Source organism: Festucalex cinctus, chromosome 8 (assembly GCF_051991245.1).
Source record: "Festucalex cinctus isolate MCC-2025b chromosome 8, RoL_Fcin_1.0, whole genome shotgun sequence".
NCBI lineage: Eukaryota > Metazoa > Chordata > Actinopteri > Syngnathiformes > Syngnathidae > Festucalex > Festucalex cinctus.
Window position 1 is genome coordinate 12,780,064 of NC_135418.1, and position 15,441 is coordinate 12,795,504.

The following is a 15,441-nucleotide window of genomic DNA, read 5'->3' on the forward strand; positions in this document are numbered from 1 at the left end:
AAAAATATTTCCTTAATTCAAATTCAATAATTGTAAGGTCTTTCATACATGTAATATAATACTTTGAAATTCATGTTAACAGTAAATTTCAAGAAAACAGTAAAATTATATTTCCCTTTAAAATTATATTTTCGTATGAATTTATGGGAAAAAGAAACGTTAAAATAATTGATTCATGGTTTTATGAATTAATATCAGCGATTCAATATTGCTTATTATTATTATTATTATTATTATTATTATCATTATTATTTTTATTTTTATTTTTATTTTTTTTTTAACCCAACCGTAAATTTGACTACGTTTAGGCTGGGACCAAACATTCTTTTAGACATTCATTAAGAGTCAAATGTACTATACTAAATTTACTGTTCACTTTCTTCCGTTGCTCAACATAGTTAATATCAAAAGATTAAAATAATAAAGAAAACACACAACGTACCATCACAACAGTCACAAGTCGACTACTGCGTGCACAAAATGTCCTGCAGCACAGATAGGCCAAGCAATGTAACGTGATCCAAGCGGGGCGTATCATTTGAATCAGGTGGGAGTCTTGACCTTCGCTAAACCTTGAAACTGACTCACCAAACTTGTCGGGATTGATCAAACCCAGGTTAAGAACCACTGTCTTACAGTAGCCTAATAGTTTGTCTGTCGTGAGTTCATACAGCTAAGTCACATGTACAGTATGTGCGGTATATGTTCTGCTCCATACAATTACAGAATCCCAGGGAAGCTAATAAACCCTACACACGGGTGTTCATTGACTGTTATCACACATGATGTTTCAATTTGATCCAGTGGTTGCGTGTCCCAGAGATTTCCAAGAAAGCCCCTTGTAAAAAAAAAAAAAAAAAAAAAAAAAGGATATAAAAGACGAGGAATGACCTAGATTGCAAAAACATTCTGCTTCCGACTCAAGAGCCAATATTCTCTCAGCTTGAGCCACATCATCTGAAATATTCATAATGTGTTATACTTATATTGGCCAGTAATATTAAATACATATTTGTGAATACTTAGTGTGTTTTATATGGAACTAAATGGGTCCCCTACTTTCTACAAATGGTCATCCTTTATTGTAACAAGTGTTAACAACCGTATTTACCCAAAAATAATAATAATAAAAAAAACTCCATATTTTATTAGCCTTTCCAATGATGAATGAGGTCTGAACGAGGTGAAAGGTCACCTGGCGTTCTTGTCCATTACATTATCTTGCGGCACGGGACAGCGCTGCACGCTGGGCCACGTACCCGTTCAACTCTGAGCCTGTCGCTTCCCATCCATCCTCAAATACTGTACGACGCCCCCTGTGATTATCTGAGCTCAGTCCAGCCCCTCTCTACACCCACTAACTTCCCAGCCCTCTGAAACACTGCGCGGTGTGTGCGTGCGCAGGCGTGGGTGTGGGGGTGCGTATGTGAGTGTCTGCCTGTCACAGCAAGTTAGGCTTTCGGTGACTCGGTGAACCTGGAAGCGAAAGAAAGTTCCGCCGGGGTGATCTGATGCAGGCTGTGATTGGTTCACTAAAATCATGCAGATTCATAAAATATGGAAACATGGAATTACACTTGCACTGTCATCACTTTTTCAACCTTATAAATTTAACTCTAAAATTCTGCTATTTGAATGTTGTTTAGTTTGTATTTGTGTGATAATGATGTGCAGCGTAGCTCATTTTTTTATTCTTTTGTCGACACTCTGCTTGGTAAGGTTTAATTTCTGTGCAGGTTGTTTGTATGTTGTGGTTATAAATTTCTAAGAATTTCAAATCAACAACAAATGATGAGGACATCAAAGAAAATTTTATTGTGTAAATATACAGTATCTGTTGACTTTCGGGGTTGAGACTGACAGTATGCATGAAATTCAAACAGACCATTTAATTCAACTCAATTTTCTTGATATCTTGCAGTGTTCAGCCTCTTGCGGGCGAGGCTTCAAGTCCCGCAAGGTTCGCTGCTTGACCAGCTCAGGCCGCTCTGTTGAAGATGAAAACTGCCAGCACTTGACCCCCAAACCCAGAAAGCAAAGGCGCTGCCGAGGTGGCCGCTGTCCTACGTGGAAGACTGGCAGTTGGGAGGCGGTAGGCTTCTTTCACATTTCCATAAAACATTTCAGACTCAGAATGTGAGACCTCATTATTTTTTTTAAACTTTATTGTGGGAATGCTGAAACATTCCCACGTATGTTATTGTGATTTTTGTTCTCCACACTTTTTTGCCGCTTAACAACTCCCACATAATACTTCCAATTTACACTGTTCAAATTTCAACTAGCTTAAAAAATTCACACCTCCTGGGGTATATATCGTCTGGTTCCACATTTCTTACAGTATTTGCACAATTTAACTTGTAATATCAACTTTTCTCCATTCATTTTCAATGGGACAGACATTGAACTTTTTCTAGGTATCACTTTCCATGCCCACTTCCGTACATATAACTTACTATCATTACCAGGTGTCTGATACTGCTCGGTGGCACAGTTAGTAAAGTGCATTGTCCAGTAACCAGGAGGTCATAATTTAATAATTTATCTCTCAATTTACTTCATAAGCATTCCACATGCATTCAAATCTTAGCATCCCGCTGTCAGCATTCCCACGCAATTTCTCCAGAAATTGCACTTAGTCTAGTTAGTTATAATGTTCCCCAGTCAAATTCACCCAAATTGTGTTAGACTACCTGCACCAGTATTTAGAAGTGGTCTGAGCAGACATATCCTTTAGACCAGAAATGTCAAACTGCCTTCCTCGTGGGCTGCAGTCCTGCAGGTTTTCGAGGTTTCCCACTTTCAACACAGTTGACTCATATTTAAGCTCATCAGCAAGCTCTGCAGGAGCCTGATAATTATCCTGATCATTGAATCAGGTGCGTTGGAGTAGAGATACCTCAAAAACCTGCAGGACTGCGGCCCACGAGGAATGCAGTTTGACACCTCTGCTTTAGACTGACTTTCTGCACATTCGCTGACCTGTCACCCTGTCACAGTATAGCGCCAACTACTGCTGAGGAGGACTTAGTCGATGTCAATTTTGCTTTAAAGGGAAAGTCAACCTTAAACGTTTCTTGACAATAATTTGTTATATGTGTCCTCACTAGTCTAAACATGACATTCTGAATTTGCATTTGTGGAATTTGAGATGTGCAGCAAAAATCCATCTCAGGGGGCGGCCATTTTGCCACTTGCTGTCGATTGAAGATGACATCACAGTTGCTCAGGGCTCAGTGTTTATTTATTTATTTTTTATTATTATTTTTTATTTATTTATTTTTTTAAGATTAGCTGTGATTGGTTCTAACTTGTTATCTGAGACCTGAGGAACTACAGAAGCCTATGATGTCATTTTCACTCAACAGCAACTGGCAAAATGGCCACGTTCGGATATTGTTTAAAAAAAAAAGAAATAAAAAAAGAATAATAATCATAATCAGAAAATTACTGGATTTTGATGCTTATGTAATATTCCACTAACACAATATTGACCAGAATACCACATTTAGACTTGTGGGGCTGCATAGAACATATTGTCTTTTTTTTAATTTTTTAATTTTTTTTTTATTTGTATTTATTTATTTTTTTACTTCCTCTTTAAGTATCGGTGCTGATACCAACCTCCACGAGAATCAGGTTAATCATTTTACACAAATAGTTGGATCAAAATTAATAACATACAAAACACCTTTTTTTTTAACAAACAGAAAAAAATGTGGTGTTTTGTGAGTTATTCATTTGACCTAAGACAATATACAAAAGAGTTGGTATCCAACTGTTTTTAGAGTGTACATACTTCAAGTTCAAGAACACGACTGCCCTTCTTTTCTACCCAACTGTTTATGTATCTTTTCAACCTCTTGCGTGTGTAGACTTTCTGAATTTCCCCCACTGGCCAAGAGGCATTCAAGCACAGGGACACATCTGTACCTCATACATCAGAAAGGATGTGCGTCTTTGCAGAACAGCTGCAGAGCAGAAATGAGGCCAGGAGGAAATGATACTCCAATTGTCTCCACAGCATGATAACACATGGCTAAACACACTGCATTTTGGTTTGACAGCTGAAATGTCATAAGTGCAAGTGAAATGAATGAAAAGTCATATAATCCACTGGAGTTTTTAAACAACTGTTTGTAAAGAAAAATAAGAAAAATCCATACAATCCAATATGTCTGTTTTTATTACTGAAAATAAATTCAATGAATAAGAGTGGACATAATGGTGCTGATGAGAAGGTTAAGAGGGCAACATCATGTTGAATATTAATGGAAGGTACCAATCACTATTCTTTATTCTCTCAGCAGCCACGTAAGATACAGAAGTACTTTTTTTTTCTTTTTCAAAACTACATTTGATCAATGCTTAATTTTGATCATACTGAGAGCCAAGAAGATAAACAAAGTACTCAAAAAAAAACTTCAATGCCACTCTAAGCTAAAATCACAATAATAAACTTTTTAATGTCTCTGACTGTGTCACATGAAATAGCATTATTATCTTTGCAAAGACAGTCGTTTAGATGCTATTTAAATCCTGTTAAGTAGGGCGCTTATACCGAGAAAAAAAAACAAAAAAAACAGTGGGCCATAAGTGTAATCTCCATTGTTTGGCTTCATCACAAAGTCTTGAAGATGAAAGTGACAGTACACAAATAATGCAGCACAAATACATATTTATATTTTATTTAAGTACTGTATACAATTAAAGAACTGAATTCAACACAATATCCAGATGAATTACTCACACATAATCACCCTCCACACAATCACATTACAATACTGTATTGTTGTGAAGCAGTACCTGTCCTGTGTCCAGTGCTCAGCATCCTGCGGCGACGGCATCCAGCGGCGGCAGGTGACCTGCCAGGTTGGCACCCGAAGGCGCCCGCTGGAGACCGACTGCCCCGCGCGCTCCCGCCCGCCGTCTTCTCAAAGCTGCCAGGTCGCTGAGTGTCCCTCACGCCACCGGTGGAGAGTGGGAGACTGGCAGGCGGTAGGGAAGGCGTTTTCTGCTTTCAAATATGTTTTGTGTCTGCTGTTGGAGCTTGGAGAGAAAGTTCTGATGAGGTTCTGAGTCAAGGCTGCGGGCTTTTCTGCTAGAGCAGCGGGAGCCAGGGGAAAGGAGGAGGGCTGCTCCTTGCTTCATTCACTGATGGGAATCATATGATCAGGCTTGTTTTGCTTTTTGGTTTTTTTTCAACAAAACGTTTTTCTCGCTTTTTGGTCATGTAATTAGCAAGGCTTATTAGAAAGGCTGGCGAACGCTCAGCGTAGCAAATCACTTGTGTACTGTGGGTCGACGACAACCAGGGCAAGGCAAGTTTTGGGCCCCCTTAAAACTCTGTGAGCAGCATCAACCACTCCAGGAATAAAAATAAAAGTTGTGGCATGTCATACGTTGAGTTACATCTATTTATTGTGTGGAGTTTGCATGTGTTTGACAGCACATGCGAGTGTGTTGTAACCTTACTCTGGCTTCCGCTAAAAGTCACCTGGGATGACCAGCTCACTTAAAATCCTAAAAGTGTCCTCTTAGGGTGTTTTCAGACTTGACAGATTTGGTTCTCTTGATGTAATTTCATTAGTGTTTAAGCACTAAGTGAAAGGAGATCACTTATAAAAACAGTGTTCTCAAACATATGGCCTGTGGGCCAGAGCTGGTCCATCATAGGGTCCTATCTGGCCCGCGAGGACAGAATAAAAACTGTAGTTGTTCAGTAAAATTACCTATTGTTGCTAATTTTGTCTCCTGGAGGGCGCACTGACAACAATTTAAATTACATTCTGAAATGTGGCTGTTACTCAGGATTTTATCCAAAAAGCTCTCATTTTTGTGAAAGAGGAAGTCAACCCCCAAAACATTATTTATGCAGCCCCACTAGTCTAAACAATATTAATATTTAATATTAATATTAATATTTTTTGTTGTGGAGTATGAGTTAAGCAGCAAAATCCACACGTTTTTATCCATTTCAGGGGTAGGCCACTTTACCAGATTGCTTGTGAACGTCACATGACCAAATTCAGAAAACAAGTGAATCGTGATTGGTCGTTGCCTGAAGATTTTAGGATGTCATTTTAACTCAACAGCAAGTTGCAAAACCGCTAAGGGCTTAGGAAACAACCAATCACGGGTCACCTGTTTTCTGGGCTTGGTCATGTGACATTCGCAAATTGAGCCCGTAAACACTGTGATGTAATTTTCAGTCAATAGCAAGTGGGAAAAAACAGGTGGATTTTGCTGCTTTAACTCATATTCCACAAATGCAATATGAATCATAATGCTTCGTTATATAACATATGTTACGTTTGAATTCTTCTTTAAGAAATTTCAGATTACTCTGCAACAATAATAACAAATGGAAATATTTTAAGAATCTATGTGTAATTATTTACACCAAAAGAACAGTAACTATTTTGACCTGTCGTTATTTATAGCCACGGACATAATGGCCCCGCCCAGCCCACTTGAAATTTGGGTGACAGTGGCCCCCTAATTAAAATAAATTTGACACACCTGCTATAAAGTGTTAACATTTTAAAGTCAATTTATTTACATAGCCCTTAATCACAAAAAGAGTCTCAAATTGTGTCACACACCCATAAAAAAAAGGGATAATATAAGTGATTCAGGACTAAAAGCGCTCAATTACATTAGTTTGAACCTGAGAACTAAATTGTGAACGCAACATGAAGTTGTGTCAGTTTTATATGAAAATCAAGAGATGATCTTGATACAGTTAGAGATACTTTGCAACAGGCCACTTGCAATGAGGTCAACTGAGGCACTTGGTCCTGCCCTAGTTTCCTCACAGATGCGGAATTTGCCTTCAATCTGAAACCAATCATGTAATGAATAACGATCACACATCCTTTGAAAATGTATTCGTACTTCTCCACAAGTCTCTCGTCACTTTTATGGAAGTAGCCGGAGGGTCAGTGTTGTGAAGGGTTAGCTCATTGCCATTCCTCAGAACAGCTGCACAACTCAATAACATTTCCAGGTATTTCGCTTGTTTGACATGAGTCCCGCGCATGAAGCGATGAAGGCCAGCTGGAATCAGCTGCAGCTGTATGTGACGCACGTAGCGCGTCTGCGAGTCTCTTGTATAATGATTGGACAAGCAACATAAATCCATTCTTCTGTGCGAGATCATGGAAGATAAAATACATTTCTATAAAATTGACAGTTGTGTAATCTGTCAGTTAGTTTTTTTGTGTCTTTGCTTGTGTTAAGCACATTCCGTTACCTTGTGTATGAAATGTGCTGTATAGATAAAGCATTCAAACGATTGAACTTTTATTTACTTGTTAATTAAAAACCTTGTCCTTTGTCTCCACTGCAGTGCAGTAAATCATGTGGATCAGGCCACAGAAGAAGGGACTTGCAATGTGTGGACCACCACAAGCAGGAGGTCCATGAAATGTACTGCGTGAACCAAATCCGACCTCCAGCTATCGAGAGCTGCAATGTCCAAGCCTGTGATTTTGTTTGGATCACGGGAGAATGGACTGAGGTGAGTGTATCTACACAAGCAGGACTCATGTAAACCATCATCTTCAAATCTTTATTGATTTAATTTCCCAGTGCTCAGTCAGCTGTGGCCAGGGCTATCGCCAACGTCGGATCTCCTGCAGCGAGGTGCACATGGAGAATGATAACCACGAGTATGGTCATCAGTCTCTTTCCAACTGTCCAGGGACCCCCCCTGAGAGATATATGCCGTGTCATCTGGAGGATTGTCCACCTCTGCATGAGTGGAGGGTTGGAACATGGGGACCAGTGAGTAAAACTGGCATGAACCAGATCTTCAAATGACAAAAATACAGATCAGATCTCATTTCACCCACTTCCACGCTTCTCCACCTCCTTTCTAGTGCTCAGCGAGCTGTGGAGATGGCGAGATGGAAAGGGTGGTGCAGTGCGTGAAAGCAGATGGCCAGCAAAGCAGTAAATGCTCAGTCCATGCCATGCCAGAAGCCAGGAAAGTCTGCAGAAACCTGAGCTGTGAGGTTTTTTTTTTTTTTCGTTCTTCCCAACACACATGGACAGGCAATTGTCAAAACGAAAGCCTAAGATTTCACCAAGTAACTTACACCCAATATTCTTTGAATGAAATTCACTTTCATGATGTCAAATACTTGAACTCTTCTGTTATTTTGTTCATCAAAATGACCCACTTTCATTAAAGAACAACAAAAACTATTTTGCACTATGAAGCTTGGCACCAACAGAGAATAAGAAATGGTTCATTTTGGCATATTTGCAATTAAAACCGTTAATAATGGGTTCAGCTTCTAACAATGTTTATCGGGATGCTTGAGGAACATGTGGAGCATATGGAAATTGACCCATTTTAAAGTAAAAAAAAAAATAAAAAAAATAGCAAATATTTTTTTTTTTTTTTCTCCCACGAAACTAAAAGTAATGGTTCATAATAAACAATATTTGTTGGGTTGTTTTGGAATATTAAACATTTTGGGTCAAATTGACCTTTTTCAAGGGTGAAAAAGTACAAATATTAATTTCTGGTTATGAAACATCACATCAGCAGACAACTGAAACTGCTCACTTTGCCATATTTTCAGATGATATGTTAAATGTTTAATTGAACTCTTTTGGAACATTAATCACAGCCTGCGTCAAATGGACTCATTTTAAGTTGAAGAACTAATGTTTTGTTTTGTTTGGGGTTTTTTTTGTTTGTTTTTTTTGCTGTGAATCATCTATATGACATATTTTCAATTAACTCATTTTCTCCCAATAACGTGTAAATACATTTTTTAAATGTTTTAAGTGTCCCAAAGACGTATTTCTACGTTTGTTTGTTTTTTGTTTGTTTTTATGCTAGAGCATACAGAAGGCTTTGATGCAGCCTCTCAACTGCAAATGGTTGCAGAAATGGTAGTTATTACACAATCGGCCAGTAGGTGGCAGCAGAGCAAAGGAGCTCAACCAGAGCTATCTAGAAAAAAAGCTAAATTACTTACAATTTTGAATAGATTTGTGAAAACTGATGAAACTTAGCTCTCTTCTAATGCTAATTGCTGCAAAACGGAAAGAGATCGAAACATACTTTTTTTTCCTAATGAAAGAAGAGACTTTAATCTTTCTTTTGACAGGTTCCATGCTTTTATAGCAATAGAACACAATATTCTGTGGGCCTTGCAAAATCAGTCAAAATCCAGTAAAACAGCCGGGAGAGAACGGGATTGTTTCTGTGAAAATGGCTGGGAGTCAAAGAGTTTTAAAAGTGTTCCTAATGTTTATCAGAATGCTTTTGGAACATTAAACATAGACCGATTCGAATTAACCCATTTTAAAATTATGAACTACAAATAGTAGTATTTGATGATGAAACTAGTTAAAAATGATACATTTGAAATATTTTCAATGAAAGTATTTAATAATGTTCATCAGGATGAATTTTCATCATTGCACATAGCCTGGGTCAAATTGACCTGGGAACATTATTGTTGTTCCTGAGAAACCAATTGAGCAGGAGAGTTAGAAATGTTGCCATAATGAAATTATCGCACAGTTGATTGCCACGGGTTAGAAGGTGTTCATATAACAATGTTTAATATTGTATCTTATTTTGTGTGATTTTTAATTATGTCTATTTAGTTGTTTACCTAAAGCTACACCTTTTATCCCCCCCCGATCCCCCCCCCCCCCCCCCCCCCATCCCAAGGCCATTTGCCTTCTAGTTGCCAAGATGTTCAGCACATGAATGGAATGCTCCCAGATGGTGAACATTTAATGAATATTCAAGGAAGCACTGTCAAGGTAAATTGTTTGATTTTCTTCAAATGTATTAAATCAATCAATCAATCAATAAATAAATACATTCCTTATAATGTAAGAAAATACTGTACACTACAAAGGAAATCAGATAATAGGACTCCTACAATCACATAAATATGGATGTCGTTTGAATTCACACAGAAAGCTGAGATATATAAATATGAATTATTTTCAGTACTGGAGAAAACATTTTATTACTATATCCAAGTGGTCTCATGATTTTGTCTCTTTTGTGAAATTCCAACTGTTGGCTGCAGCATGTTGTGTAACACTGTTGGAGGAAATGCCACAGAATGCATCTTGCAGACTTGCCAGTTGTTCACCTGTTTAGAAAATAAAATTTAAAAAAAAAAAATGCTTATTTGAGGATTTTGGCTGCTCAAGAACCTTTCCTTTCGTTTTATACTTAAGTGATCTATTCTGTCTCCCTTCTTTCCCTATTACTCTTTTTTTTTTTATCCTCAGGTCTACTGTGCAGGAATGCAGACAGAGAATCCACGGGAGTATATCACCTTGACAACAGGAGAGGGGGAGAATTTTTCAGAGATCTTTGGCTTCAGGTAAACTACAAGCTAAGAGCAGCCTGTAAATGTAAAACAGATCTCAGGTGTTTGCGTCTGCACGTTTTCCAGGCTCAATGACCCCTCCCAGTGTCCATCCAACGGGTCCCGAAGAGAAGACTGCAACTGTCGGAGAGACTACTCTGCGGCGGGCTTCACCACCTTCTCCAAAGTCCGCCTGGACTTGAGCAAGATGAACATCATCAGTGAGTCGTCCGTGCACATTAGTGCAGCTTCACAGCTCTTAATGAGGGTGCCACAAACAAAACAACATCCTGAGATAATTATGGGAAGGTATACCATCACTCTCACTATATGTGATCAAACTTTAAAGCATCCTGCCTCACTCTCAAATAAGAACATCCCCTGCCATTTAATTACAGCCATGCTCATGAAGGGTTAATGGACTCAAGATGTCTTCAATGTTCATTTAGACAACATACAATTACACGGCTGGGGTGGCCAAGATCCTGTTACACTGATATTGCGGACCCTAAAAATACAAGCGCTGACCAAACTAAAAATTTGGAGTAAATAAGATCAACTTCATCCTTCTGTCATTAAACTTTTGCATCACCTCATATTTTCTCCGTTCTCAATCATGTAGCAACAGATTGGCAGTTTGCATTGACTCCTGAAGGCAACAGGGTTCCATTTGGCACAGCAGGGGACTGCTACAGCGCCTCCCAATGTCCACAGGTGAGAAAAACAAGATGTTGAAAAGATATCATCCATCTACAACACGGGTCTCAAACTCCAGGCCTCAAGGGCCGCAGTCGTGCATGTTTTAGAGGTTTCCCTCCTCAAACACCTCTAAAACAGGGGTGTCCAAACTTTTTCATTTGAGGGCCACATACAGAAAATCAGAAGGACAAAAGGACCACATAATGTTATGAAGAGAAATTGTGTTTAGTCCTATGAATTGTACAAATAATTTATGTGTGCTTTTGCTTATATAGAAAAATGTTAAAGTATATAAACCAATTTATTTGTAATATCGCAGTAGGGTTATTATAGTTTTGGAATTTGTAATTTTAGTTTTTATTTTGTTTTGAGTTTTGTTTTGTTTTTAAATTTAGTTACTTTTAATTAGTTTTCAGGGTGGTTCTGTTAGTTTTCGTATTGTTTTAGTTTTAGTTTTGTTTTGTTTTATTAATGTGTATTACTTGTGCATAATATTTAAAAAACACCATGGGCATGACGTCATTATTCTGGTTTATATCAAAATAAATCTACTGAAAAATCACAATTAAAATCATCCCCTAAGGCTCATACGTTAAATTACCAAAGACTAAAACGAAGGACATTTTTGCTATAATTATAGTTAGTTTTATTTTAGTTAGTTTTTTAAACATAATATGTAGTTTCAGTTTTCTTTTTTTAAAAAGCATCTTCGTTTTTATTTTATTTCGTTAACGAAATTGTTTTTTGAATTTTAGTTTTTTCATTAGTTTAGTTAACTAAAATAACATAACATAGCGTGCCCTGCGATTGGCTGGCAACCAGTCCAGGGTGTCCCCCGCCTACTGCCCAGAGCCAGCTGAGATAGGCGCCAGCAGCCCCCGCGACCCTTGTGAGGAATAAGCGGTCAAGAAAATGGATGGATGGATGGAACATAACATAGCACCTGTGTTTTTCGACACCTTCCCTTCCTACTTTGACCCTCTCCAAACATTTTTGTTTTTATTTTATTTGAACTGAGTCAAATGCCATTTTTAGCATATGCCATATGCCGCGAGCCACTGAAAAATGGACGGCGGGCCGCAAATGGCCCCCGGGCCGTAGTTTGGACACCCCTGCTCTAAAACATGCAGGACTGGCGTTTGAGACCTGTGATCTACAATAATGCGTGTCTTGTTTCCATGCTGTGACTGGCTGGCGACCAGTTCAAGATGTAGTCACCTCTCGCCCAAAGTCAGCTGGGATATGTTCCATCTCATCCTAATAGGGGCAAATGATATAGAAAAATAAAAAGATGGATGGATTGCATCATTTTAGTGATGAGGGTACTTCAAATTACGGTCATGTAAATACGCACTTTTCTTGTAAACAATTATAATCTAATGAGTTTACATGGAAGAGCTGCATAAAAAAATATTATTTCCGAAGATAGTAATGCTCACTTTTCAATAAAAATATCAGGGAGGCCATAATTCATATACATGTCTATTATTGAGGTTGTTTGCTGTTCTGTACAATTGCGCAGTATCCTACTTTAGTAGTTTAACAATATTATTTCCCCAAAAAAAATAAGTCAAATGAGTTCCGCTGGAGGAGTACTTGACATGTCAGTATTTTTTTTCTAAAGATACTTATATGATATAAATCTTATCTATTTATATCATATATGATATACTACTGTATCATTTTTAATTATGATATGAGCAAACTGTCCTAACAGTAGTGAACACTACCTTAGATAACGTGACTAATATGCTCATGATTTGTTCCTGCTTTTAACAACTCATGCTATGACTGATTTCTACAGTGTATAGTAATTATTATTAATATATAATCTTATGTTTACTTTGCATTGTACATGTTTTTAAGTGCGACTTGCATGCAAAACTAGAAGTGTACAAACTGTACTTCCAAATGATTCTTGAACATCTTGTTTTGCATTCATATGGCCAATCAGAAATAAGTTCACTTTAACAATGGATTGTGATACAGTTTATATGCAGACATTATGTGATAATTTACTTATTGTGTTTGTGGTACTTTCAGGGGCGCTTCAGCATCAATCTCTCAGGGACGGGTTTTAAAGTGGCTGCAGACACCACGTGGACCTCCCAAGGCAATCATGCTGTGGCTGATATAAGGAAAGCACAGGTATTGTATAACAGTGTCTCAACGGGGGAGATCCTTTCATTTACCGGCAGTTGTCTTTAATGGTGAAGAGTATCAGTATTTGAGTCCCTACCCCAGCTGGCATATGGTTCTTTAGATTGTATCAAAGTGTCTTTTTTTATTTTTAAGCCTTGACCGTAACTTTTAGCTTCACCTCCTTAAGCATTTTCTTCTTTCTTCCTACCCTTTTCAGTCTCACTGCTTCTGAGTAGATTGTGTATTCCAAGAGCGTGTCCTCATAAACAAGCGGAGAAAAGACCCTTATTAGGCAGCTGCTCTGTCAAGTGCCCACCCACCACTTGCTTTTCATACGAAGATCAAGCTTAAGGACTCAGGGTTTTGGCAAGACTTTTAGGCAGGAGGCAGCAGAGATGCCAAGACATGTTCACAGTTTAATATCCGTAGCCAGTCGTTTCAATCTGGCCATTGCGGGCACTTGAAATAAAAGCAGGTTGTGTACGGACTCCGGAGGAGGGGCAGACAACTCCAAAGGAGACCAGACAGGACTCTCACTGTTCCCAATGACTTACAAGTCGATGGACGGTGCTTTGGTGCGACCATTTCCTTTGTGGCTCTGTTTGTTTGAGACCACCATTCGTGGTGCATATAAATGATGCCACTTGTGTTTTTTTCTTTTAGGTTGGGGAAGGTATTGCGCACATCTTGTAGGCATGTAATTACTAAAGAGTGGTATTCATTTGGCAATATGTGATGATGATGATGATGAGCACACCGCTGCAAAAGACAACCACAACTAGCACTGTTTTATTGTACAGTTAAGTATGGTTGAGATTGTGCAGTGGCGCATAACTGTTGTTGTTACTTTTGTGTCCACAGGATGGCAGCAGAGTGTTAGGAACATGCGGAGGCTACTGTGGCAAATGTACTCCAGCGTCAGCTTCCGTTCTGCACATTACAGTGGACTAGATCTCACGCAAGTGTCGGGTATCTACATTCACATATGTAACATAGTGTAACCAATTATCTGTATTACTCAAAGCCTGTGGCTGCCCTTGTCCTGCATTTCCTGCAAAAATGTTGTCATTCACGCAGCTGCTTGTGACTGTGTTGGTCAGTAAGGTGCTCATCATGTCAGGATCTCCATCCATTTTGGTGCTACGTCCATCAAACAGCTCAAATCCGTCCATCACGTGACCTCTTTTTGTTTTTGTTTACCTTGTGCCATTTAATGTGTTGTGGTAGCTGTAAATAGGTATATGTGGATATGTCTTATTTATTGTAGGCCTACTTCTAATATTTGTATTGTCACCGCAATGACTTTTTGCCAGTGTGCCTTTTATTTCTAGACAATTACACATTTTATACCTATATATTATGCACGTTAGGAACATGTCCATTCCGAGATGGTGCCTGTTATTATTCTTTGTGCATATTCCTGCATTTTAAAAACGGTTGATTCCGTTCAGGCACTACATAGACTAGAGACGCCTTCCCATATAAAGTTAAGTGTGATAGTGATTTTCATAATGTGCTTTCCTCAACACCAAGTCAAGTCATCTTTATTTATATGAGCGAATAGTTTTGCCCAACTGCTAATTAATAGAATACCGAGAACAATTTGTTGCTACATTGCCTTCACATTCACCAAATACGCACTTGGCAGTTGAATATGACTTTAATATGTGAATGATATTTAAGATGAAGACATCTGGGTGAGTGTTCAAGAGGCGTACAGAAGGTTATGTTTATGCAGCTGTGAAGGAGTCACTATAAGGCAGTTAATAATTTATAATTTGTGTGAGCTTATCTTAGAACCATAACCTTCCATCCACCCATCAATTTTCATGACCTCTTATTCCAAACAAGGGTCGCAGGGGGTGCTGGAGCCTATCTCAGCTGGCTTTGGGCAGTAGGCGGGGGACACCCTGGACTGGTCGCCAACCAATCGCAGGGCAGAACCATACCCTATATGGACAAAAATATTGGGACACATAGCCATTACATGAAAATGAAATACAAACTCCAATTCCAATGAAGTTGGGATGTTGTGTAAAACATTACAAAAAAAACAACAAAAACAGAATGCAATTATAGGCAATTTCTTTTCAAGTTCTCATCTTGAACTTTATTGGGTTTCATTCATATTAATATTAAAATATATATATATATTCACTAATTTTGAATTTGATACCTGCAAAACGTTCCACTTTGTTACATCACCTTTCCTTTTAACAATTATCAATATATATAGATTGAT

At 38.3% G+C, this 15,441-nt stretch overlaps 1 protein-coding gene across 1 annotated transcript in view; it reads left to right on the top strand.

Moving 5' to 3' along the window:
* The window catches only part of adamts9 (ADAM metallopeptidase with thrombospondin type 1 motif, 9), a 53,016-nt gene extending 37,961 nt beyond the window's left edge, over window positions 1-15,055 (top strand). Inside the window, exons 29-39 of the mRNA XM_077530298.1 lie at window positions 1,922-2,092; window positions 4,822-4,998; window positions 7,352-7,522; window positions 7,594-7,788; window positions 7,884-8,013; window positions 9,701-9,795; window positions 10,279-10,373; window positions 10,446-10,579; window positions 10,981-11,072; window positions 13,101-13,205; window positions 14,061-15,055. Coding sequence (XP_077386424.1) covers window positions 1,922-2,092; window positions 4,822-4,998; window positions 7,352-7,522; window positions 7,594-7,788; window positions 7,884-8,013; window positions 9,701-9,795; window positions 10,279-10,373; window positions 10,446-10,579; window positions 10,981-11,072; window positions 13,101-13,205; window positions 14,061-14,150 — 1,455 coding nt within the window. The 3' untranslated portion in view covers window positions 14,151-15,055. The remainder of the gene's footprint in view (window positions 1-1,921; window positions 2,093-4,821; window positions 4,999-7,351; window positions 7,523-7,593; window positions 7,789-7,883; window positions 8,014-9,700; window positions 9,796-10,278; window positions 10,374-10,445; window positions 10,580-10,980; window positions 11,073-13,100; window positions 13,206-14,060) is intronic.
* Window positions 15,056-15,441: the final 386 nt, after the last annotated feature.